Genomic DNA, 26,880 nt, shown 5'->3' with positions numbered 1-26,880 from the left:
GGAAAATCTTTGTTTTTTTCTTTCACATGCAAGGTGAAATAGAATCTAAAATCCTTTTTACCTCAAAGGCAAAATATATGCTCACTGTTTGTCTAAGATGAGCACTGTAAACACACTTTTACTCCCCAGCCACCTCTTTCTGTGTGTTCTTCTCAGTCACTTTCCTGTCGGAGCAGGATGTAGAATATGGGACTGTGGCCTGAGGTGAAAATGTCACATGGGCCCAGAGATAGTGTGTGATGGAGTAATGCTGCATTCAAATAGCACACACCTGGAACACCATGCAAATTGTTCCAGAGAATCGACTTGGAAGCCCGTGGAGGAAAGTTAGCAGCAGTTAAGGGAGTTATTTCATTCTCAGCTGAGAGGCCAAACCAGCTGCATAATCTCAGTGAAAAATCACAATTGCACAAACTGCCAGACAGACCATAATGAACTCTGGCCACACACCCTCACATGCATGCAACGTAACTGCTCAGCTTTTTACAGCGCACTGAGTCGAATGGGATACAGGGATTAATAAGAAGCTGTGGAGAAGGGATTGATTACTTAGTCAACCGTTACCACACCCAGTCAGCCTGTGGATTAACTTCAACAAACAAGTGGTGGCTCCAACGAAGATTCACCACCTTCCACAAACACCAAACCTGTTAGGACATTAAGCTGCTCGAGGCAAATCAGATCATCACCTGGGCCTTTTAAATCTGACACGAACTTGATGAAGTGCTGTCAAGGAATTGTACAGTTTCCTTAGACGTAACACAATGATGGCAACACATTTTTCATCCCTAATGGATCCCAAATTTGACTCATTACTCATCATATATAAATTAAAGGAGCAGTGTGTAAGATTTAAGGGGATTTAGTGACATCTAGCATTTGCAATTAGCTGAATCTTCTCCTGGTTCCTTCAGTGTTCATTGTTTAGGAGGTCTTAACTGGGAGCCAAATTATCTCCTCCCTTCCAAAACAAATGGACCAGGTGATTTAAACCGGTAAAAACACTGAATAAGACAGTTTCATGTTACAAATCAGTGTTTCTTTGACGCTGTTGCAGTCTGGCAGCTAGTCCGACGACTGCTGATGTGTGCGCGTGATTTTTCTGATCCACACGTTCAGGAGGTTTTCACCTTGAGCCAAACTATCTGCAGAGGTCTCTTCCTCTCCAAAACAAACAGACCAGGAGTTTTAAAGCGGTAAAGACACAGAATAAAGCAGTTTTACGGTAATAATTGGGGTCGTTGGAGACGTGCCGCTAGCTCAGCTCCTGCTAATGTGTGCTCACTTCTTATCTTTTATAACTTAAAATCCAGATGTTCAGGGGTTTTTTAAAGAAAGCCGAATTATCTGCAGAGGTCTCGTCCTCTCTAAAACAAACAGACCTAAAAACACTGAATAAAGAAGTTTCACTTAAAAAAATGGTGTTTTTTGGACACTGTTACCACGGAACGGCTGCTAACTATGGTGGCCGACGGGAAAATACAAATGGCACTATCTAGAGCCTGTGTTTGGTTTGTCCATTCTGGGCTACTGTAGAAACATGGCTGTGCAACATGGGGATCTTCATGGATAAGCACCAAAAATGGCTCATTCAAATGTAACAAAAACACAATTATTATTTTCAAGTGATTATACACTAAAGAAAACATACTTATAATATCATATTACATTTCTACTGATATTTCCCCCTAAATCTGAGACACTGGACCTTTAAAGAAACCTTAAAATTTCACTAAATGTACAGTACAGGCCAAAAGTTTGGACACACCTTCTCATTCAATGCGTTTTCTTTATTTTCGTGACTATTTACATTGTAGATTCTCACTGAAGGCATCAAAACTATGAATGAACACATGTGGAGTTATGTACTTAACAAAAAAAGGTGAAATAACTGAAAACATGTTTTATATTCTAGTTTCTTCAAAATAGCCACCCTTTGTTCTGATTACTGCTTTGCACACTCTTGGCATCGATGAGCTTCAAGAGGTAGTCACCTGAAATGGTTTCCACTTCACAGGTGTGCCTTATCAGGGTTAATTAGTGGAATTTCTTGCTTTATCAATGGGGTTGGGACCATCAGTTGTGTTGTGCAGAAGTCAGGTTAATACACAGCCGACAGCCCTGTTGGACAACTGTTAAAATTCATATTATGGCAAGAACCAATCAGCTAACTAAAGAAAAACGAGTGGCCATCATTACTTTAAGAAATGAAGGTCAGTCAGTCCGGAAAATTGCAAAAACTTTAAATGTGTCCCCAAGTGGAGTCGCAAAAACCATCAAGCGCTACAACGAAACTGGCACACATGAGGACCGACCCAGGAAAGAAAGACCAAGAGTCACCTCTGCTTCTAGGGATAAGTTCATCCGAGTCACCAGCCTCAGAAATCGCAAGTTAACAGCAGCTCAGATCAGAGACCAGATGAATGCCACACAGAGTTCTAGCAGCAGACCCATCTCTAGAACAACTGTTAAGAGGAGACTGCGCCAATCAGGCCTTCATGGTCAAATAGCTGCTAGGAAACCACTGCTAAGGAGAGGCAACAAGCAGAAGAGATTTGTTTGGGCCAAGAAACACAAGGAATGGACATTAGACCAGTGGAAATCTGGGCTTAGGAAGGTGAGTCCAAATTTGAGATCTTTGGTTCCAACCGCCGTGTCTTTGTGAGACGCAGAAAAGGTGAACGGATGGATTCCACATGCCTGGTTCCCACTGTGAAGCATGGAGGAGGAGGTGTGATGGAGTGGGGGTGTTTTGCTGGTGACACTGTTGGGGATTTATTCAAAATTGAAGGCACACTGAACCAGCATGGCTACCACAGCATCCTGCAGCGACATGCCATCCCATCCGGTTTGCGTTTAGTTGGACGATCATTTATTTTTCAACAGGACAATGACCCCAAACACACCTCCAGGCTGTGTAAGGGCTATTTGACCAAGAAGGAGAGTGATGGAGTGCTGCGGCAGATGACCTGGCCTCCACAGTCACTGGACCTGAACCCAATCGAGATGGTTTGGGGTGAGCTGGACCGCAGAGTGAAGGCAAAGGGGCCAACAAGTGCTAAACACCTCTGGGAACTCCTTCAAGACTGTTGGAAAACCATTTCAGGTGACTACCTCTTGAAGCTCATCGAGAGAATGCCAAGAGTGTGCAAAGCAGTAATCAGAGCAAAGGGTGGCTATTTTGAAGAAACTAGAATATAAAACATGTTTTCAGTTATTTCACCTTTTTTTGTTAAGTACATAACTCCACATGTGTTCATTCATAGTTTTGATGCCTTCAGTGAGAATCTACAATGTAAATAGTCATGAAAATAAAGAAAACGCATTGAATGAGAAGGTGTGTCCAAACTTTTGGCCTGTACTGTATATTCCCATGTGTTGTGCCATGTGGATTCGCTGCTGCAGAAATCAGTGTCTGCACAGGCAAGAGAGGAGATGCGAGGGCTTACGGTCTGGCAAACAAATCTGAGGTCTTTATGCAAAATGTGTTGATATTACCACGGCAACAGGGTCTGTTGTGATCCAGTACAGGCAGACTGCCCGCTGCATCCTGGTGAGAGAGGAGACAGAGCAAATCAAAATCCTGCACAGGTAACCAACAGAAAAGGGAGACATCTTGGGTGGGACTTGGCAAACAGGACATGGGTCCTGAAAGAGGAGGGGCGGTGGTGCAGAGGGTAGCCTGGGGTAAAACGGGAGAAAATGAAGAAAGCGTGTAGCCCGCATGCACCTGTAATATCACTTCACCTGTGGACAGGTGCAAGGGTTTGAGAATTCAGTGGAGTCATTTTGATTTTTTTTAGATGTCAGAGAAAATGCTGAGAACTGTGTCAGAGTTGTTTATGTGGTTATCCAGCCTTTGTTGATTTGCATAATGTGTGTTGCCTGAGGTGCAGTGGTATCCTGAAAGTTGCAAATTTGCTTGATGGTCTTTCTAACTGTTCAGCTCTCACTGAGCTCCACCCGGGAACAGTTTGTAAAAGCAGTTCAGAAGCTACATGAACAGCTATCTTGAATATATTTTAAAGTAATGTCTGCAGTGTGACACAAGTCCCTAACATGTTCAAGAAGTTACTGCCTCAACAGTGAAGAAACAGCACAGTCTGATACCAGAGACAGTCCTAGCTCCAACACCCACACCGATACTCCAAATCTGATCCATTCAGCAAAGAAACAACTAACAACTTAAAAAAAATCAAGACTCAAACATCAGTGTTGTGTCTTAAAACCAACACACCCGAATCCAAATGTGCTTGTCTCTGTCTTGCAGACACACACACACACACACACACACACACACACACACACACAAAAGATAGAGCACACAGCTGAAATTTGTTTTGCAAATTGCCTCTATGCAAATGCACCCTGCATGGCCAGTACTGTGGAAACGCTGCAGGATGGAAGGATGGCCTCAGGCATCCATGACACATTCATGCACAACAGAGCGGGAGATCCCCAAGAAGAGCTGCTATCGCTCTCCTGTACAATCAAAGAAACATCACGGGAGCCTGAGTCATTATTTACTCTAAGATATCTGCCATCAAATAAACCTTTTGTCTCAACTTGTATCTCCAACTGCCTCTGTATTGGAAGTACGCATCCCCCTCCCCTCCACAAAAATCATTTAATCTCATTCCATGTCAGCTGTTTAAGATTCAAAGAATTTGTCTTTCATGTTCCTCAGTGTTTGTCACAGTTTCTGGAAAATAAACCTTTCCTCTCCTTTATGAGATTTTGACAGAGCAGCATGTCGAGTGTTTTACATAAAATTAGGGCAAACAAGTAAAACGACAAGATTTGAGACCAATAGTTGATTATACAAAGGAAGACGGCTTCAAAGTTTAATTCTGTGTGTGTTGACTTACATGGTTTCTATCATAGTGTCACAGGAGCACAGGGAACAGGCTGAGAAAGGTGAAGCTGCAAATAAGTAGTCCTACAGATCTGTATGTGAGGCTCCAGACCAACTAAAGCCGCTGTTTACAGTGCTTTCCCAGAATATACCTATGCAAAAACATTACGTTTCACACACAACAACAAACAAACAAAATTTAACAATGAACGTTTGGCCCTGAAGTCATAAATATAAGTACGGGGAAGCTATAGAGTTGCAAAGTCAGTGTTGAGTGATGTGCCACTGATCCGTCTTGCTGTTTCTAAAACAGACAGAGTAACACAAATCGAAAAATAAACTGTCAGCAGATTTCCTCTCTATGACTAGACGCAGGAAGATGCTGTATGATCACATCTGCTGCTGTCACACAGTGTGGCGGGTGAGATACTATTTGATTGCCACTGACACTGTGTTGTGGTCCAGCACACGTCCTGCCCTCCCATAGATAAGTGCAGTGATGACGTGCACCGAAGGCCGCGCCTACAAAGTGTCATGAAAGACTGATTGAGGGGGGGGAGATGAATGTTTCCTTTCTGGTTGCCTTTCTTGGAATTTAATAATCTATCTCACAATTAGGCAAATCAACATGGTGCATTCAAGTTACAGCCAGCCTGTTATCATTAGAGTAAGGGCCCCAGCACTCCAGTACAGGAAATAGCATAAACATCGCTTGATGTGGTCACTTAAAGTTAAGTGTCTGTGATGTTTAAAGTCCTTTGGACACAACTCTCTAACGAGCACTGGCAGCCAGTAGAGGCCATATTTACATTAATTTCTCATAAAATGCATTTGCATTTGTTGGAAAAGATTAATTTATCATCATGCCTGTGTGGCATGCCGATAAAATATGTCAGTAGCAGTGACAGTATCCCAGGAACCACAACCCTTCCCCTTCACTGTGCCCCTTTGTTTCCTTGTCAAAACTGTCTAATAAATGCAAGCACATTTATATGAAAATAGGCGACTTGATATTGCTTAGTAATAAAAAAATAATTATTCCTTACTTTTTATTTACTAATTGTGTTTGCTCAATAATGTAAAACTGAAATCTTTCATTTTTAGCGATACATTTCCTGGGGAATTTCGAGGACACCATCGCAGCAAGCAGAGGTGGGGTACTTGAGTCACATGTCTTGACTGGAGTCAGACTTGAATGCAAATTTGAGGACTTGACACTTGCCTAACAGTTACAAAGGACTGGACTTGACTTTGACTTAGTATTCATGACTTGACACTTGACTTAGACTTGAAACAGATGATCTGAAAGGACTTAGTTAGCTTTTGTGGAAGAGGCTAGTCCACAAATAATACATTTTGCATTCAGGGATTATGTTGTTTATGACGATACTAAAAAGAAACAGCGGTATGCAAGGTCTGCAGCTCAAAAATCAGTGACACGACCACCATGACATCCCATTTTTTTCATCACCTTTCATCACCTCATTGAGGAAGGTAGCCCGCGCGAACGTGTCTTTTAAGCTAATTTATTAGCTTATTAGCTGGTTAACACTAGCTACAAAGCTCAGACTTGACTTGCTTGACATATAACAGGGACTTGCTTGCTTGATTGTCACCACAGTAACTTAACTACTCAGCCTACTCCTACCTCTAGTAGCAAGAAGATAGTCCACTGCAGTGTTTCCCAACCTAAGTTGCAAGATAAATCTGAAGGTTTGTAAAATGATAAACAAGAGAGGAGAGCTGAAAATGACATTTATGCTGCTCAAAATTAGACGTACTTCCTCAAACACGCTTTTTTTTTTATCATTGCCATATAGGGACGTCACCACTTTGGTTCAGACTGAGATATCTCAAAAAATATTGAATAGATTGTCAGTACATTTTGACATTCATGGCCCACAGAGGATGAGTCCTACTGACTTTGATGACCCCAATTTTTCCTCTAGTGCAAACTTTAACTCAAAGCAATGCTGTGCTAAAGTACAGCCTCACAGAGGTGCTAGCAAAGCTGTCTCATCATCTCATCAAAGACGTCTCATCATTGTCTCATTATCATACTTGGTTATTTGCATTTTCTGGTGTCCAAAACTTATTCAGATTAAAAGGGAAACAAAATCACTCTTTGATTATCTTGGTCATAGTGCACATACATATTCAGTCAGTAACGTGGGTCACAATTAGCATCTTGAGAGTGGCATCTAAATAAAATTGCTCGTGCAGTAACATACACTTTGAATAAATAACAAGAGCTCAGCTAAAGCAATCACTGATAATAACCTTTTGTTTTGCCTATAGAGAGAGACTGGGCCTCGTAGGCGTGGCTTAATGTCTACATCATCACAAGTTAAAAAATAGCCATGCATACAGAAGCAACCAAACAGCCAGCTGCAGGTCCAGACGCTGGAGATGTAGAGGCTGAGCGATGACAGGAAAGAGGATACGCTGAGTGAGACGAGTGAGTGGGAGCGAGAGGGGTGAAATCTGAGGGCAGCAGGCTCTGTCAGAGTAAGTTGGGCGGTGGTGACTGTCTGATAACCTTATCATGGCCTCCCCACACTGTAACGGTAGGAACAGGCCAGCGGAGCTGCAGGGAGGAGCGGACAGGCTCTCGACTGAGATAGCACCAAGAGTTGGACAAATGTTTCAATAGACGAGGGCCCCCAAAAGACAGACAGAAATGAAAGACAAAGAGAGAAAGACTGTCAAAATCCTTACTTCACCACAGCATACAACAGATTGTCAGTCAGAGCCTTGTGTACCTTCTGTCCCCTCCTCCTCATATCCCTCCCACAATACACCAAGCTTCATAACACTGTGATAGGCCCTGCTGGATGTCACCATTTATGTTTTTACTGAAGCTCTGATAGTGTTCACAGAGTTGCTTCACTCTTCTATAAATGGAAACCAGTCCAGCAGAGCATAATAAACCCACAGGAACTCATTGTAACCAGTGATATCATGATAATTTGTATGGACTTCTCCTGAAGAGTAAAGTTTGAATGTTTCCTAATATCCATACATCTAGCCTATCAGCCACCTAGTTTCTCAGAGGAGGAGGAGGAGGGTGGATCATTTATCCATATTTGGTCTGGATGTTGTCCGGTGTTGTAGTAGTTCCCTTATTGTCATAAGGCCATAAGCAAGAGGTCTTTTGACAACAGACAGGCCCTGTGTGCAGGATTTAGAGCTATCTATTGGTGAGGTTGTAGTTTGCGTGCAGGAGAACTACGTTGGCCGATTTGAAAATGAATGGCCCTGTCTAGAGAGCCTCTTACTCGCTTGGGCAGTGACTTGCGGCTTTAGAAACTAATGAAAAAAGGCATCCTTTAACTTTGACATGATAGGCGGCAGGTTGCCGTTATAGTTTAAAGGTGCCTGGCAGCGTCAGGGGCAAACAAGGCAGAGACAAGGACGAAAGTCAAGGCAGCGAAAGTGGAGTGGGCGGATGGGAGAGGTGGTGGATGGGTCCAACAAACACCAACTTTCACCCAGAAGAGTGGTGTCTGTGTCCCGTGAGATTATAAAGCCAAACCCTGTTCGTTTTTCCTAAACCCAACCATGTGTTTTTGTTGCCTAAACTCAACCATATACATTTGTTGTTGAAGGAAAAAAAACTTGATTTGCGGGGTTGTGCCGACGTAGTGCATTTAATTTTGAAAGAGACTGTATGTAAACAGTAAATTTCCTGTGAGATGGGAATTGTATTTTGAAAGAAGACAATTCATGTACAGTAACAGGCAGGACTTGACACGGTGTCCCAGAGCGTCAATAACCAACGCACCCAGGGTACCTTGCACGTCGTGTGTGGACGTGTAAAGTCCATGACCAAACAACAATATTTGATGAGGTCAGAGTGAGAATGTGTTGATCAAGACCCAGTGTTTGCTTTGTCTGCTCTGGGCTTCTGTAGCACACGTGGCATGCATGACTGTGGAAGAGGACCAAGTGTGGCCTGTGGCCCAAAAAGCATCTTCCCGATAGACCACCATTGTAATGGAGATGTCTTTAAAACTGTTGACAGGACACCTCGAACTGCAAGCAAGGTTAATTCTGGCTCTTTCTCTTCTGCGTTCTTGATCCATGGAGGTTTTTTAATAAGCCCAGAAAAACAATTTTAAAATCTATGGGAGAAATGCTTCAGTGGGCCACATATCGCAGAAGTAAAGCTGGAAGCTAGAGACTTTTTTGGCACACGCACCAGGTGAGCAATACCATAGGACTTATAATACATATCTGCATGATTAAGTCATTTTTATTCCCACTCAAGTTAGCAGGGTGATTTCACCCTGATGTCTGCAGGTCTGCAGGTGATGTCTGATTTCACCCACAGTCACCCCAATTTTTAAATCCGGTGACAGGTCTGACATGAACAACTATTGACCTATTAGCATCATGCCCATCATCTCTAAAATAATTGAAAAATGGATTTCTAATCAATTAGTAACTCATCTTAAATATGGTCAAACTCCCTTGCATCCTCTACAATTTGGCTTCTGTCCACATCATTTGACTGAGTCTGCATTAGCTGTGTTTCTGGAAAAAGTCAAATGTTTGCTGGATAAGAATGGTTGTGTGGGTGCTGTGTTTCTAGATCTAAAAAGGGCGTTTGACACCGTTAACCACAAAGTGCTTTTAACTAAACTGACCCATTTTAATTTTTCTGCTCGGGCTATTAAATGGATGGAATCATACCTGTCAGAGAGAGAGCAGTGCACAATGGTTGACGGGGTCAGATCCCCCTATCTAGGTTCACCAGTGGGGGTCCCCCAAGGATCCATCCTGGGACCTATTCTATTTTCTTTATTTATAAACGATTTGCCCGATATATGTAAGGACGTTGACATACAGCTTTATGCGGATGACACAGTCATTTTTACAAAGGCAAAACATCCTGAAGAGGCAGCCTGCATACTTTCCACAGCTTTGATACACATACAAAATTGGCTCATCGAGTCCTGTCTTTTGTTAAACACAAAAAAGACAGTTAGTATGTTTTTTTCGAAACAACCCACACATATTGCACACACACACTCTGTTCGTCTGGGAGGAGAAGAGCTGAATGTTGTAAAAGAGTTTAAATACTTTGGTGTGATGCTGGACTCTACTCTGTCTTTTAGAAGCCACATTAAAATGGTAACAAAGACGGTCAAATTCAACCTGTATAACTTCAGGCAAATACGCTGCCATGTTGTTCTTGCATTCTATGATTTTTTTCCCATCTGAGTTACTGTCTAACTAGTTGGTCAATGACAGCTACGACAACACTGAAACCAATCGAATCTCTATACAAAAAAGCACTGAAAATACTGGGTAAGAAGCCATTCTCGTATCATCACTGTAATATTTTATCTCAATATAGTCTGCTAAGTTTTGAAAATTTTAAAAGATTTAAATCAGCGTGTTTGATGTACAAAGTATTGCATGGATTGGCACCACCCCCACTTAACGACTTCATTACACTTAGGCCAATCACTACCCAGGTAACAAGGGCCGTAACGAACAGGGAGTGTGTGGTACCCCTCAGAAAAACATCCTTTGGTCAGAATGTCCTGTCGTACAAAGGAAGCACTTTGTGGAACAGCCTGCCAATCTCCGTAAGGGAATGTGCTAGCCTAGCCACTTTTAAGGGTCATCTAAAGGTGTGGCTCAAAGCTAACCAGTTTTGTGACCATGCTTAATTGTACTGTTAAATAGGGTTATGTGCAACAGGGTTGGTGCAATATAATAGGGCTATGTGTAATATAAGGAAATGTGCAATACAAGGAAATTTCCATTTTTTATCCTCTTTTTCTATGGTCACTCCTGATCTAGTTCCTCAGTCACTCCTGACATATTTGAATGTTTCCTACTGTTTATTACTTATTATGTGTATATTTGTACTGTTTCTCCATGTTTCTCCTGTATCTCGTGTGCTATTTATGCATTTTGTTTTTATGTTACTAAAGTAACAACAACCTGCCTAGGGACGACAGATGGAAATTAGCCGTGGGCTACAATCTGGCATATTTACATGTACTACTGTACTATGTTTATTAATATGTACTGTCCCTACCTTAAATAAATAAATTGTAATTGTAATTGTAATTGTAATTTCATGCTGCACAAATCAAGCTATTTTGGCTTCATGTGCTATTGAGCAGCCTTCATATGAACGGGGCCCCATCTCCAAAGCTATATCCACTTCTCTATACAGTCATGAAGAGGACCCACTTGTTATGCAGATATAAATGGCTCATTCTAAAATAATATAAACACAATGCTTTTTATTTCCAGGTGATTATACACTAATGAAAACATAGTTATGAATATTATAAACCCTTTCTGCCAATAGATGGCTCTAAATCCTAGACACTGGAGCTTTAACTTGTCATGGCAGAAAAAACATGTGCTGCTAATAACGTTAACAATGGCGCTGTTCTATTTGACAATCACTCTAAGCCTTGTATGCCATTTTGAGAGCCAGACATCATTTTTGTTATTAATTAGACATTTTCCTTGCTTCTATGACAAGTCATAATATGTCTGCTGTGAGAAAGGTGTAAATTCGTACCCAGAGTTGGATAAGAAAATCATGAGTTTAATCTCTGCGTGTCCGGTACAGAGATTGATCCAGGAACTGCTTAGCCGTTTAGGGCAAAGACTGAAAGCAGTGGGAAACTGTTAGCATAGTCCTTTTACAAACAAACAAAACAAATACACCTTGTAACTGCTTTAATCTAAGCTAGGCTAAACATGTCCCAAATTACAGGTTGATTAGGCACTCGTTGTGCTTCAACATCCATGAGGGACAACCAAAGACAGCATTACATTTTCTAGCTGACATCCAATTCCAGAAGTTACATGTGACTGCACCTTTTCAGCAGACTTTTCAGACATTTTACATATTATTTGCACTGCACAGGGACATATCACATGACAAAATCCTAAAATATTTCTCTCAAATGTCAGTCTGTTCTTTCAAAAATCAAAAAAATGGAAAAAACCCAAATACTTAAACTTAAATGAGGATGATTTTAAGAGTGAATATGAGATGGCTAAGAATTGTATGTTACACCTTGTACTGCCTTTAAGGCAAGAGAGAAGAAGACGAACTAGAATCTAAGTAAACACGGTGTCACATCAGACTGTAATCGCCTGTATAACAGCATCTTAAATAACTCTGTAAACACGAGTGTTTCTTCAAAGTCTCCTGTGTTCTCTGAGGGGATGACAGTCTGTTGACAGTTTCTGGGAGGGACAGCACACAAATCCTCTTTACTAAGGTCCCTCTAAATCTGACAACAGTGGATGTCTCCTTCTGACGACACAAAGACACTTTTAGTGGCTGTTAAGATACCCATTCTTAAGTTTGAAATGGAAATAAATACAGAAATCATTCATGTAGACTCAGAGCATTGAAGAAGGCTGAGCTGCTTTAGTTATTTAACACTGATGGAGATGATGTGGTATCATTCCCACTGCCAGAGAATTCCCCTCATTTTGTTTGGTTTTACACCACCACCCTGTGGCCAAATTTATACGTTGAAATGAACATGTAAAAAAACAGGCAAACGATAGCAGCAGTTGTAAAAAACAAATATGAATGACATAAGTATATATGAAGAGTATAAAATGGCATTTAATGGATTTTAGAAGAGGATTTACAGAACTTCTGTTAATAAATTAAAAAAAAACCTGGCATTTAAAAATAACAAAATTAAATAGATATTAATGAGCACTATTATCTGGATCATCATAATAGGGTTTTTTTCTACAATATATTTTATTTTATTTTTTAAATGTTCCAAATAAATCAAATCAAATCAATAATAACAAATAATATACCTAAAGCTAAAGGAATAAACTGAACTGGGGGTTAGAAAAAAAGACTGCAAACTTAGCAATAAGACAGTTGGCAGGGTAAATTTAAGTAAAATTTTGAGATGTACTTCTTTAATCTGATTAGGTATATAAATATGTAAGTTGAGTTCAAGATATTTGATCATACAAGCCATAGGGTACATAGAGAACATAATGAGATGTTAAAAAACAGCTGTTAAACACTACGTAACAATGCAATGGTGACAAAAATACACACAGAAAATAAATAAATAAATAAATAAATAAATAAATAAATAAAACAGATTTCCAGTGCAATCTAAAAAATATTTCGACCTGACTATTTTGAAATATCACCAAGTTAAAGCTCTGAATTCAAATAGCATGCATTTCGTGACTATTTGTCATTACAGTTTGTGTTTATTTTTTTAAGAAGTAACATAAACTATAAAATATAAGCGATGGCTAAATCTAGATATTCAACTTAAATGATGTTGACATGGCTTTATTTTATTTTTATTTTTAACCGAGTGGTCAAGCGGAGTTCCGGGCGGAACCAATGACGAACTAATCTAGTCCGCTCATGTTTCCGCCCGGCGTAAGAAACATGGACACCCGCTCACTGCAGAAGCGAGCCAACGTGGGTGGTCATGCTTCTTACATGTAGTAAATGGTGTAACTACAGCTTTTCATGCCTACATTAATATAGTAATTTAAAGAGCCAAAATGGCGGACTCCAAGGAGGTGAAGCTGAACTTTATCCTGAAAGAGCTGACTCTTTCCTCTCAGCCTGAAGCTGTCGATGTTCCCGGCAGCTCGTCCAGTGTGGAGCTGCGGGACAACAAACTGGTGTGTGTGGAGTATCCGGCGGTGGTCGCCAGTGTGGACAAGATGCTGCAGACTCTCGGGGGTGAAAAGGCAGTGTCCAAAGTAAGCAGACCACAGCTGGATCAGACTGTTGTAGCTACCAGACCTGGGTGTTAATTATATTTACTGTAGGAGTCTTAATATAACACACAAAGTCTTGTTTCGTCAGATTTTTAATAATGTTACACGTTATTCTGTAGTTTCAAGCCTCACCTTGATGTATGTTAAAATATCTACGTGCTATTAAATGTAAAACAAATTTATTAAACTTATTAAATCCCACCCCTTATCCATAAGTCATTGAGTGAAGTGAAACAGACAGCTTCCTTACATAGATAAACCTATACCTAAGACTTTTCTTAATATACCATTGTTATTACTTTTAATTTTGTCACACAAAAATAACCCAGGTATATGTTTATAATACTAATTACCAATTATCTATCTTACAAAAACCTATCTTTTGATGTAGTATAAGGTAGGTTAAGATAAGATACAATGTTATTGCGATTTTATACATGTTGAATATGCTGAGCATTGTGATACATTGCAATTTATTACTTTTTTTTAAACTCTAAATTATGTTCCAAATGATCTTTTATCAATATGTGTTTAATCTAATAAGATAAAAAAATATTTCAGTCTGTCCTTCTCACTTTTTTATTTTCAACTTCTTTATCATCACTGCAGCAGCTTAACACTGATCTGATCCCTGTCCCTACATTTCTTGTGAACCCCACAGACCTATGCTCACCCCAACAGGCGCCTCGAGATGCGCTACCGACCTCAGGACCCTTTCTGTCACTCTCTGTGTGGAAACCGCTTCCCATCAAGCAACCTTGTCCTCAGAGTGCGCCGACGGGTGCGGAAAAAGGACCCCAAGGACGCTGAGATCCACATGGATATCCTCGGAGTCATAGGAACGACATACAAATTCCAGGGTTTGATTGAAAGTTTTTTTTCCTTTTTACCACTGTCATATTGTCATATAGATAAAACTCTTATGCAGTCTATATCATAAAGACATTGTTTGAACTTCTCAAATAAAAAAAGACTGATATAGAAGCTATGGTTTTGTTTCTTTTGCAGGGATGGCAGACTTTCAGTACCTCGCTGTGAATTCAGAAGGAGAAAAAGAGACGTCTTTGTATGACAAAATCATCCTCCGCAAATCAGAGAATCAGGAGTTCTTTGAGAAGCCCATGCCCTTCTTTCTTCCTCCCGCCAGCTTCTCACGCCTCGACAGTCCTGTGGATTATTATTACCGGCATGACCATGTCTATCAAAAGTCACTGTAAGGGCTCTGTGGATAAAAAGCTTCTCACAGCTTCTGTTAGTTCTCTTTGTCAAGTGTCCTGTGTAAACAACAGTATTGGAAACTCTTTATCTTCAATGTCAATGTGATGCAGCCTATCAGGAATATATTTATTATATCTCTTCTCCTTTCTGTTTGCAGCCAGGAGCCCCTCAGCAGCAAGAACTTCATTGGTTGGAGTCGAGCTCGTCGGCCCCACAATGCCATTTTTGTCAGCTTCACTGATCCCACCGTGCCCACAGAGTGCCTCGAGCCAGCCAAGATCAATTGGGAGAGAGTCTGTGTGAAGGAGAACGAAAAGCAGGCTGAAGAACAGCTGAAGAAGGTACGTGTGCTGCTGTAAGCATGGCTGCTGGTTACTGAGAGCACAACACACCATCTGATTGCCAGGGTCAGTGGTTTAATGTAAATAAAGACATAGAAATGATATTAGGAAATCTGTGGCACTCGGATCTAAGTTAAGTCTTTTATCAAATCAGGAGAACTGTAACCTACCTCCAGGAGGCACCAGGAGTCCAGACTGACCGTCTAAAGGCTTTTCACACAAAATATAATTCAGGGCTCAGTAGACAGAAATAAATCTTTTGCTTTACCACCGTGATACTTTGCCTTGTGGTAAACCGCTTGCTTCCAGCCGGCTACCTGAGGCTGGTGCTGCGTACACATTGAAATCCTGGTGGGAAAAAGTCATTTTAGGCTCATTAGAGATGAACTGCACCTCGTCTAGAAAGTAGACAAGATCAGGCGGCTGTGGCAGGGGGCAGTGACAAAAGGCTGCAATGAAGTTGGACACTTTCAAGACAGTTCCCAGCAGCGTTCAGTCCGTACAGGAAGCCATAGAAACACTCACATCCTGTTAGATCTGATCACTGAATCACTGTCCGAGGGCTGCCGTAGAATGGCAACAAGGATGTCAGCTGACCAACACTCGCTAGCCAGTTCCTGGTTGCGGCGATTTGCGATGCTGGCCAGCTAGGAATGAACTAGCAGCCAGTACAGTACAGTCCTTTCTCGGCTAGCTAACATTTAGCCGTGTTACTTACTGATCCATTAGAAAGACAGCTAGCTGGACACCGGTTTTGAAGCCTCTTTGGTCACGGAGCTCCCTCCATCTCTTGAAGGCCTGACTGAGGTTTACTCTTGTTTTTCCTCTTCTTCTATCACTCTCCTTTTTGTGCATCCTCACCTCCTCACACAGATTAGCTCGTTTTCTTTTGGGAGGCCGTTTTTCATTTATCTCCAAACTTTGTCCGTCTGCCATTGTGCTCCAGACTCAACTATCTCATGCCCCGGCCAGTTCCTCACGAGGACCAGCTCCAGTCCGTGATTGGCTGACCGACCAGTTTGGCAATACATGACACATTTCCTGCTGTAAAGCAAATTTTTTCCACAAAAATTCGTCCCCGGTGGCAGAAGCTTATTGCAAAGATTGCAAAGCCATTAAGTAACCTATGTGAACGCTGATAGTCTGATTTTACTGTGTATACTACCCTGTGCAACCCACATCATTTTCATAATGATATATATAGGTAAAAATGCTGTCTGTTGCTTCTTTAAGAGTTTATATTTAATGTCATAGTGTTGAGTCAACGTCTAATTTATGGTCTGATTTATGGTCCTGTGGCGTACCTACAACGTACCTACGTCGTTGCCGTGACGCCGTCGTGAAGCCTTCGAACTTCTCCTTCACTCCATTTCGTTGCGGTGCAATTCACCGCCAGAGCTGTAGGAGGCTGCGTTCCTTTCCTGAATGGTTATCGTCGTCTCTAGTTGATTCTTTGTTTAGCTTCCGGCTTTTCCAGTCATAGAGAAATGAACGCGGAGCACGGACAGATGGCTCCGTCCGTATCCGTATCCGTATTGAGTGTTGAGCATAAATGGGCCTTAATACTGCAACATCTCCATTGCAAGAGAAGATGTTTAAAGATGGCGGGGATGGCGCAATCTGGAAATACGGAACCGGAAATGCATTGCTACCAAGCAAACTAGTCACAGCCTTCTCGGTCTGCGCTGGGTCTGCGTCGCCTCGACGTGTAGTTACATTTTTGGGGAGGTGCACGTCAGGCTACGCTGGGGGCTACGGCGAGCCTTCTGCGTAGCCACGTACCCTACGACGTAGCGACATCGTTGATTTAATGCAGGACCATAAATCAGGCTTAAACCAATCAGCTGTTAGAGGTAAGAGCCAGGTGTTTCCCATCATGCCTTGTGCCTCTCAAGCTGCCAGTCCACACTTACTTTTGTTTTGAAGAATTTAGCATTTTAAGTCAAGTCATCTTTATTTATATAGCACTTTAAATACAAACAGAGTTGATCCAAAGTGCTCTTACGGCACACAGAGAGACGCAAAAACTAAAGGAAGGAAAGAAACACAAATAATAGTGTGACGATAGCAATAAAATAATAATAACAGTAATGATAATCTTAAGTGCTATATCATAGGCAACCAGACTTGCTTGAGTTCCTTGACGTCATTTAATCTCTCATCCAAGAAGCTTCTTTAATTCTAACAGACTGGTGCGGAGTTGCAGGCTTTAAAAGGAAATGACCACTTTAGAATGAACATACAGACAGTACTTACTCACCCTCATGCCGACAAGAAGTCCAGTGTAGTTTTTTAATCCAGCTCGTTGAGGGTATCGGAGGATTACAGCTAGCCAGATTTTTCCATACACTTGAAGTGCATGGAACCCACATTTTGAAAATGTAATAAACCTCTGCTAATGCATTTCAAAAATGTCAGAGCAGCTCGTCCATCATAATCCAAGTGCCCTGCCTTGTTTTGTGGATTAAAAAACTACACTGGACTTCTTGTCGGCATGAGGGTGAGTAAGTACTGTCTGTATTTTCATTCTAAAGTGGTCATTTCCTTTAAACTCTGTGTGGGTGTGAACCCTTACAGAGTCATTGAGGTCACATGTGAGTCGTTGACCCACCTGGCCATCATGTGTGTCATTAGGGTTAGATGAGTCCAGGTGTGAATGCATTGATAAGTGGTGTCACAGGCCACCTCCTCTGTTTAACAATGGTCGTTCCAATTTGACGTAGATGGCTTCTATCACACCTCTTTCAAACCATCTGTTTTCTCTGGCCAAGATGTGAACATTGCTGTCCTTGAAAGAATGTCCCTTCTCCTTTAGAGGTAAATGGACAGCTGAGTCTTGACCTGAGGAGCAGTAATGATAGCATATCATTACGGTTATTAGTGCACCTGTAGCAAAAACATTTACAATTTTATGATCAGAAATAGAGCATGTGAGAAATAAAAACTGAGGTCACTGTGGTAAATATTCATTGTCTCATTACCCACTGTTACTCCCCACCCTCGGGCAGCCATATGGGATGAACAACACTCCACACTCAACCCCAGAAAACACCTTTAAAACAATCAAATCCATGGGATTTATTAACACGCAGGCATAAAAACAAGACAATACAAAATCTCAGGTTGAGAGGCAGCAAGCCCAGCAGTCCTAATGTCAGAGGCCTGCTCCTTCTGCTGCTGCCGCAGGCCAGATGCACCTCGTTGAGCAATGCAATACTCCAGGAATAGCATCTGGCTGAAGTCAGAAAATGATTTAACCTAATGTAACACAGGTATGACTTTTATCTTATCTCAAACTAAACTTGTTGTACCTAGATGTTTGAGAGTCGGCCCATCTGGTCCCGGAACGCAGTCAAGGCCAACATCAACATCCACCCTGATAAACTGAAGCTGCTGCTGCCCGTCTTCGCCTACTACATGGTGAGCTGAGGGGGAACAGTGTGTCTGTTAAAGATTGTGTCGGTGCATTTTAGGTCAGAAGGTAACTGGCGTTCAATGCACTCTCCCTGGTGTCATATAGATGTGCTGCATTTTGAGATAGTGAAACTTAAATGAAAGCCGAGCACTGAGCCTCGGTGAGGTGTGGCTTCGCAGGAGCTGAAGAGAAATGTCTCAAAATGGAAACTCTCTTATTGAAATAGATTTTGTGAACATATAGGAAACAACATCATTTTGTTTTGACTGTGGTGTGAAGCACATTTGAATGATTCAATACTATAAGCTTTCATGTTATTGTGTTCACTCTGTACATTTGTAGAGTGATTCATACAGTCTGTTCTGTGCTTTAACAAAATAATGAAGTCCTTTGTAAATGATCAAAGAAATGTACTTAAATTAAAAAGAGATAATCAACATTTTTTCTGCCCAATTGCAAGTGAAACAGATTTGCTTTTGTAGGTGACAGGACCATGGAGAAGTCTGTGGGTGCGGCTGGGCTACGACCCCCGAAAGACCAAAGAGTCCAAGAAGTACCAGTTACTGGACTTCAGGATCCGCTGTAGCACCAAGCACGGTAACAATCTTTTCTTATTCTTATTTTATTCTTATATAAAGGACATTTTCAAGGAGGATTTATTTCAATATATTTTTTCACTGAGTTCTGTCAAGCGTTACTTTTGGTTTCCCATTTTTGACATTAAAAAGAAAGATTAGGTGCCGTATGATGTTGCACACCGTCCTTTTTTCCACTTTTGAGTCTTAAGGCTTTTCACGCTTGGGACGAAACAAAAAAAACAATGAAAATACGGAGTGCCTTTTTTTTTTTTTTAAAAAAAGATATTTTTTTGGGCTTTTTAGCCTTTAATATATAGGACAGACAAGTGTGAAGGGGGGAGAGAGAGAGCGACATGCAGCAAAGGGCCACATGCCGGAGCCGAACTCAGGCCACCGCGGCAGCAGCCCTGTACACGGGGTGCCCGCTCCACCACCAAGCCACCGGTGCCCCACGGAGTACCTTTTACACCAAGTCCAACACGAATATTCATGCTCCATACACTCCACCGTAAATTAAATATTTGCGCCATCAGTCATCATTGTCATTGTAATTTTTACTATAATAAACCCACACTCAGACGGGCTCGTTGTTTTTAGTGTGCAACACTGTGTAGAAGAGTTACAATATGGTTGCATTTCCTAAGGGTGGCACCAAAGAAGCATGTTGATCTAACAAGTGTAAATGCTGAGTTTCATAACACTGGTTTTTATCACCACATGTGTTATTATTATCATTATTATTATTGGTCAGTTTATAACAGTCAGCTTATAACACTGGGGCTCAGTGGATTTCTCAAGTGAGCTCAGCATGTTTAGCTGCTACATATTCCCAGTTGGTCTTTTCATAGTTTGTCAGAGAGGACACTATCTGGCGAGATCAACATCCATATTGTTGTGTGACAGTTTGAAGAGAATCATGACATTGATTTCAAAGAAAATATATTGATCGCAATGCTTGTTTTAGCGGCATCAAAATGTGCACTGGGAAATACAAAAATTTCGGATTGGTGTGGAGAGATGCGTAAAGATAGATGGGCTCTTACATTTGGTTTTAAAAAAGACCTGTAATGAAAAGTCAGGACCTGTCTGCCTCACACTGACTGTCGGTTCCTCTTTCTTCACACTGCAGGATATTCATTTTCTGATATGCCAGTGAAGGCCAAGAGGAGCGCCCTTAACTACAGTCTGCCCATCACATTCAACAAAACAGGTGAGTCTGTGAACTTGTTTAGATGGAACTCACACTGAGTAGCCTCTGGAACTCAGTTTTCATCGCTGGAAATTTAATCATTTGTAAAATTCAGACACTGGAAAAACTGGTAAATGGTGCTAATCAATGTAAAACAAGATAGAAGTGTGAATGAAATGGAGCCTTGTGGTAGTTCAGACAGTTTTATAGTCACATGATCCATATGCCATCATGTGTGTGTGTCCAGGATGTGTCTCATCTCTCACATAAGGAAGGAAGTCCACATGAATGTTGACACATTCATTCTGCACATTTATTTTCCAACAGTATCTTTATTGATCTGTTAATAAACAAAGACATACACATACACACATCCAGTATGTACATGTATACATCCACAAACATGCAGAAAGAAAAGGACACCTGGGCAAAATCTAGGTAAAACCGCCTAAGATTTAACACACCTGTAATCCACCCCACCCCTCACCCCAAGCAGCACATGAAGGGACCCCAGATGTTGAAATGGTGAAAGAAAGATTGATTGATTACCTCTGATAGCATGTGTAATTTTTTCCAAGGGCAGAGTTGGAGATAGTTCAGAAATCCATTTATCCATACTGGGCCTACTGACTTTCTGCCATTAAAGAGCAATAACTGTTTCACCTCAGTTCCAGAGCATTCCATAAGCAGAGTCAAACCATCAAACATGAATACACATTGCTGCTGTAAATGGTTAAACTTTGATATGAGTGCCCTGCCTGTAACACCAGTATCATGCCCTCAATAATCTCCACTGTCCCGCTGCTGCTGCTGCTGCTGCTGCCAAGATAAACTGACAACATATTGGAAAAAGTGTTGTGTCTATTTTCCAGTTTCCCAGGCAGCAAGCGTGATGGAACTTTCAGCTCAGGAAGGTCCAAGTACCAGTCGAGATCCAGTCCCAGTCTCGTACCAGCTGAAGGTCAGTGACAGTCCAGTTACCGGTATGTGACGACATTATTGGAGCGTGGTGACAACATGCTACTGTCAAGTTGTTCTTGCTTAATGGCAGAACTAACTTCATAGTTCAAGTTTATACTTGTCTGTTTTTTTTAATGATAATTTCAGGTCTTATGTTGGAAGATAATTAGGGTTGTCTTATCTCTTTCTGACATCGTAAAAACTTGACAGGTGAAGGGATTACTTATCTTAATCATTAAAAACTTTAATTATATCTGTATGATATCTGCTGTGATACCTCCTGACCTCTGTTTCATGTCCACAGGAGTCATCCTACATCTTCAGAGAAGGCATGCTGCCTCCTCACAGACAGATGTTTTACCAGCTCTGTGATTTGGATGTGGAAAGGTTCGTTACAGTGCAGTGCACGCACAACTTCTTACTTAGGCAATAGTTTCTTATCTCAAATTTTTGGCAGTCAGACTGCTGTCAGGGTGTCTGGGAAAAGCCTTAAATTTCCCCACGTAGATTTACGTGTAGTGATCTAAATTCAGTTTTGGGGATCTTAAAGATGGGCTAATTTTGTGTTACCTTATAGGGTAGTTATTGATGATAATTATTGATGCATTAGTGTGTGTGTCACTTCAGTGTTACAGCTTGTAAAGATGGGGCTAATTTTAAGTATTGTATTCAGTGCTGGGTAGTTTGTGAATTTCCCTACAGCAAAATCTTATTTAAACTTTTAATAATGCATCATAATTTACTTTTTATTATGTTTTATATGCCTAATCTGACAAGAACCTCTAAATTGTACTTAAAGGTATAGTGCACCCAAAAATTAAAATTCAGCCATTATCTACTCACCCATATGCCGACGGAGGCCCTGGTGAAGTTTTAGAGTGCTCACATCCCATGCAGAGATCGGCGGGGGCAGCGGCTAGCAACCTAATGGCTGACGGCGCCCCAGACTAACGTCCAAGAATACAAAATTGAAACCACAAAGTATCTCCATACTGCTCATCCGTAGTGATCCAAGTGTCCTGAATCCCCGACATAAAAGTTGTTTCGAAAAACGTCATATGAACTCTGTTTTTACCCTCACTGTAGCCTGTACCTCTGACTGCTTCTCTGTGCTCAGGGTGATCGGTGATGCACGGTCTCTGAAGAGCAGCAGTCTCGTCAGTACTGATGTGCAGATTCTCAAGTGCAGGCATCGCCAATTCCCAGTCTGAGCAGCAAAGACTTTGCTCATCCGTTGGCATTGCTTTGCATTTGAAACAACTACACCACCAGGTTTCCAGTGCTCGACTCCAGTATTCTGCGGCTGGCTGAGGCTCATGAGCTGCGGCGGCTGCCGCCTCGTCCAGTAGCCTGAGTTCCGCGTCCGTATACTCGGGCTCAAACAAATACGGCTCAATAAAGAAATGCTGTTCCTCCTCAATTTTAAAGTCTTCAGACATGTTGGGCTGTCCTTTGCAAAAAGACCGTAATGCAAATTATCTTTAGCTCTGTGGTTACTGTTGTCTCCCCCTGCGGTGCACGTGTCACGTGATGTAAACACGGGTGAGCAAAGCTCATGTTTTCCCTGGTCTTGCGCAAGCGCGCACACGTGAATGCGGAGCACAGAGAAGCAGTCAGAGCTACAGGCTACAATGAGGCTAAAAACAGAGTTCATATGACGTTTTTTGAAACAACTTTTTATGTCGGGGCTGCAGCACACTTGGATCACTATGGATGATCATGTTGGAGATATTTTGTGGTTTCAATTTTGTGTTCTTGGACGTTAGTCTGGGGCACGGTCAGCCATTTGGTGTGCTAGCCGCTCCCCCTGCCGATCTCCACAAGGGATGTGAGGACGCTAAAACTTCACCAGGGCCTCCATCGGCATATGGGTGAGTAGATAATGGCTGAATTTTCATTTTTGGGTGCACTATCCCTTTAAGTGTCCCCCACATTTTGGGTGTAATGCAGCTGTTGTGTATCCAGTATCAAACAGGTGATCGAACAGATGGGTGATGATGAGCAGCCGTGTGACGAGCGGGACGGCTGGTGTGTTCTTGGCACCACCGACAAGCTGAGGGACATGATCTCAGCCATGATCAAGAAGGTCATCCGAATCCAGAAGCCACGTAAGGAAAATATCCATCACGTTTCCTTGCATGTTACTCGGTGAATGAGGTCTGAATCTGAATATGACAACTTTGATCATTCCATTTGTTCATAATGGCTTCCTCACATGACATATGCTTTAGTGATGACTGCATCTTCAAGCGCTTAAAAAAGTTTATGAATTTGAACCAGACTGTGATTCCTCTATTTCTTCACCTGGAGAAAAAAGATGCTTTCTGCTTTGTCTCATAGTGATGCTTCACATTTCTGCTTTTACTAATCAGCACTGTCTCGAAATATATGATGAGACAAACTGGTTTTGAACTGCCTGTGGAAAGATTGCACATATAAGAGTCTGTCTCGTCTCTCCCTTTTGTGTGTCTCACTCACTCGACTCGCAATGCTTATCGGAGTGCACAGATTTGATTGGCTGAGTAGCATAGCTTAACCAGTGAATTGTGGGAGGAAGCTGGAGAACCCAGAGAAAAACACTGTGCCGCCCCAAAAATAGAAATGCTCCATCAAAATATAATCATTCTCAATAATTTATTGGTTACAGGTCTGGGTCCAGACAGGACAGCGTCTGGGACGTGACCCAGGGAATAGAGAGGGGTTGCAGGTTAACAAGGGGGACGCATTTTGCTTCTGAGACATTGCAAGCAAGCTGGAGGAGATGGGCATCTGACGTATGTTCGTGCAGTGCAGAGAGAAAATCAAAAAACTGTGACAGTAGTACAAGAAATTTGTTGATTGCATTAACACCAGTAAGGTGGACAGATAATGTTCTGTTGGTTTTTAAGTACAAGCACGTCATCAGTTAGAGACACACCTTCAAGCTGGGAACCCCGTTGTGATGAGATCCGTGCTGCGTTGGGCTGATGAGCTGAGTCAAGCCAAGCCAGCATGTGTATGGAAGTCCTAATGGTGTTACAGCTAGCCAAGGCCCTGCATCATTTCAATCAAGACTAAAGACTGGTTGTCTCGTTAGCTTCTAACAACCAAGCATCTTATGAGGCTTTAAAAGTGCTTCTGTGGCTAAGACTCATGGGATATGCAGTTTTTAGATACGTAGATATGACCCATTTAGGAAGTAGATACAAATGTATTTTAGAATATGGACACAAAAAACCCTGAGAAACTGTTGTGATGTGGTTAGTGGAGCAGGACAAATATAAAGGGTGCAGGACTCCTGTTAATGTCTAAACACAACATTGAAAAGTGTGTTAACCAGTGCGCCTCTTGGTTTTATTCCCCTCTCTCAGCATTGCCGGATTATCCCAAGAAACGCAGACGCATCGGCCTGACTGCAAAATTCCCAGGGAGAGATTCGGATACAGAGGAAGAGGTGCAGGATGATGAGAACAAGGACGATGAGGGTGATGAAGATGAGGATGATGAGTTTCAGCCGTCGGAGGGAAGTGAAAATGAGATGGAGACAGAGATTCTGGACTACATGTAACAACCGAAAACCATTTTGATGACATTCATCTTGAATCTGTTAATATGTTTCTAGATTCTGTAAAAGTTTTGAGGCAAATGTAAATAAAAAAGTATTTCTAGTTGTTTATGTACAAACTGTTTCATCTTTGTAATTTGGTTTTTAAGCTTCCACGGTGGCGACAGCTGTGGCTGGAGGCATTATGTTTTAGGTTGTCCGTCCATCTGTCCCTTTCTTATTAATGCAATATCTCAAGAACGCTTTGAGGAGTTTTCTTAAAATTTGGCACAAACATCCTCTTGGACCCAAGCATGAACAGATTAAAATTGTGTGGTCGAAGGTTAAGGTCACTGTGATGTCACAAAATACGTTTTTGGTCATAGCTGAAGAATTCTTTTGTAATTATGACAAAGTTATAAAAGTTATATAAAAAAACAAATGTCATTTTCAACAAATGTCTAATTGAATAAAAATGATGAAGTAATATCATTATATATCCAAAAGGTCAAAGGTCAACTTTGCTGTGACATCATAATGTATGCAAACACACTTCTGGCCATTATTCAACATCATAGCTCAGGAACAGAAGGGAAGACATTCAGTCAGATACTAAAATGATGATGTTAATCTTGGGTGTCCGCCATGACACTGTGATTGTATATATCGTCTGTGTTGCTGGGTTGAAGATGCATGTGAAGCATGTTTTAGAATTTGTAGCTTCTTTGCAGCAACATCCATATTCAAAGGATTGCCTGCTGTATTGGCTCCATATGAGTCTGGACAGACATGAATGTAAACTGCAGCTTGACAGGGTGGCAGAGGTATACAACCACAAGGTGGTAATTCTAGTTTGGTTAATACAGTTGAAGAAATGTCAGAATGCAGTTTATCTTCAGATTTTGCAGTTGCATAACATTATTAAGGCAAATACCTTGCAAGTGCCATGTGCCGGTCACATGATACACACATTGTGTATTTATTTTACAGTAATCAGAAATATTTTTTTCCCCAAAAAGACAGATAAATAAGAAAATTAAAACAAATGATAAAACAGCAGTGAGCATGAGAAAAAAAACCCATATAGGATAGCTGATGATCTGGCAGCTCTGTTATACTGGCTCTTCCTGATGGTTTGTGGCAGCTGGCTGGACACATAGTATGTATACACATATAAATATGGTAACAGGTGTGTCTGTTCACATGTCAGTACAGGTGCTTTTGGACGGCCATGTAGATGCTGGTGTTTAGATAACTGGGCATATTTATGTGCCCAGTAGTATAATGGCTACACAATTATATCTATAGGTAATTTAATTTTCATAGTAAATTACCCATAGATAGGTACATGGTGTCTGTGGGTCCTTGAAGGTCCAGTGTGTAGGATTTAGGGGCCTCAATTGGCAGGAATGGTCTATAATATTCATAATTGTTTTCATTAGTTTATAATCACTTGAAACCAAGGTTCACTGTGTTATCGTTACCTTAGAATGAGCTATTTATATCTACATATGGACAGGTCCCCTCCCACGGAGTCCACCATGATGTTCTACAGTAGCCCAGAACGGACAAACCAAATACTGGCTCTTGGTAGGGCCATTTGACTTTTCAGATTTCTGCATTGGCCATCATAGTTATCCTCCACGCAACCCACAATCTCACCACTAGAGGTCACTAAATCCTACACACTGGACCTTTAAAATGCATTAACAATGTCTTAATTTCAGTTTTATAAATATTGGGCTTTAAATATATTAAATAATCTTTGTCAAAATGAGTGAAGCTCTTCTGTGTGAAACTACACATTTCTCATGATACAAATCTTTAAACCTACCGCTGAACCTAATACTGTCCTGTAACTTTCTACTTGCACTCACCTGTTGGCAAATTGTAGCGTAACCTAACCCACTCTAATAACCATAGGTGATATTCACAAAGCTTCCTAGTGCTAAGAGTTGCTCCTAGTGATGGAATTCTAAGAAAATTGGTTATCACGGACACACCCTTTTGTGAGCCTGCAAGGTGTAGACAC

General features: G+C 41.4%; 1 protein-coding gene across 1 annotated transcript; it reads left to right on the top strand.

Moving 5' to 3' along the window:
* The first annotated feature begins 13,282 nt into the window (after positions 1–13,282).
* Positions 13,283–24,988, top strand: gtf3c5 (general transcription factor IIIC, polypeptide 5). Its single transcript, XM_033646308.2, has 11 exons — positions 13,283–13,606; positions 14,286–14,484; positions 14,633–14,837; positions 15,000–15,183; positions 18,499–18,603; positions 19,081–19,195; positions 20,306–20,386; positions 21,238–21,326; positions 21,630–21,712; positions 23,291–23,433; positions 24,676–24,988. Exons 1-11 carry the CDS (start codon positions 13,403–13,405, stop codon positions 24,870–24,872), a joined length of 1,605 nt encoding a protein of 534 aa, XP_033502199.1. The 5' UTR covers positions 13,283–13,402; the 3' UTR covers positions 24,873–24,988.
* Positions 24,989–26,880: the final 1,892 nt, after the last annotated feature.

The sequence above is a fragment of the Epinephelus lanceolatus genome, chromosome 19 (assembly GCF_041903045.1).
Source record: "Epinephelus lanceolatus isolate andai-2023 chromosome 19, ASM4190304v1, whole genome shotgun sequence".
NCBI lineage: Eukaryota > Metazoa > Chordata > Actinopteri > Perciformes > Serranidae > Epinephelus > Epinephelus lanceolatus.
Note: the sequence above shows the minus strand (reverse complement) of the source record. Positions and strands in the feature narration are given on the sequence as shown.

What these genes read in the sequence shown, in the direction of transcription:
- gtf3c5 (XM_033646308.2), top strand. Translation starts at nt 13,403, where the DNA reads ATGGCGGACTCCAAGGAGGTGAAGCTGAACTTTATCCTGAAAGAGCTG. An exon ending in GTGAAAAGGCAGTGTCCAAA is followed by an intron (nt 13,607 to 14,285) that starts GTAAGCAGACCA and finishes TGAACCCCACAG; the next exon opens with ACCTATGCTCACCCCAACAG. An exon ending in CTGAAGAACAGCTGAAGAAG is followed by an intron (nt 15,184 to 18,498) that starts GTACGTGTGCTG and finishes TGTTGTACCTAG; the next exon opens with ATGTTTGAGAGTCGGCCCAT.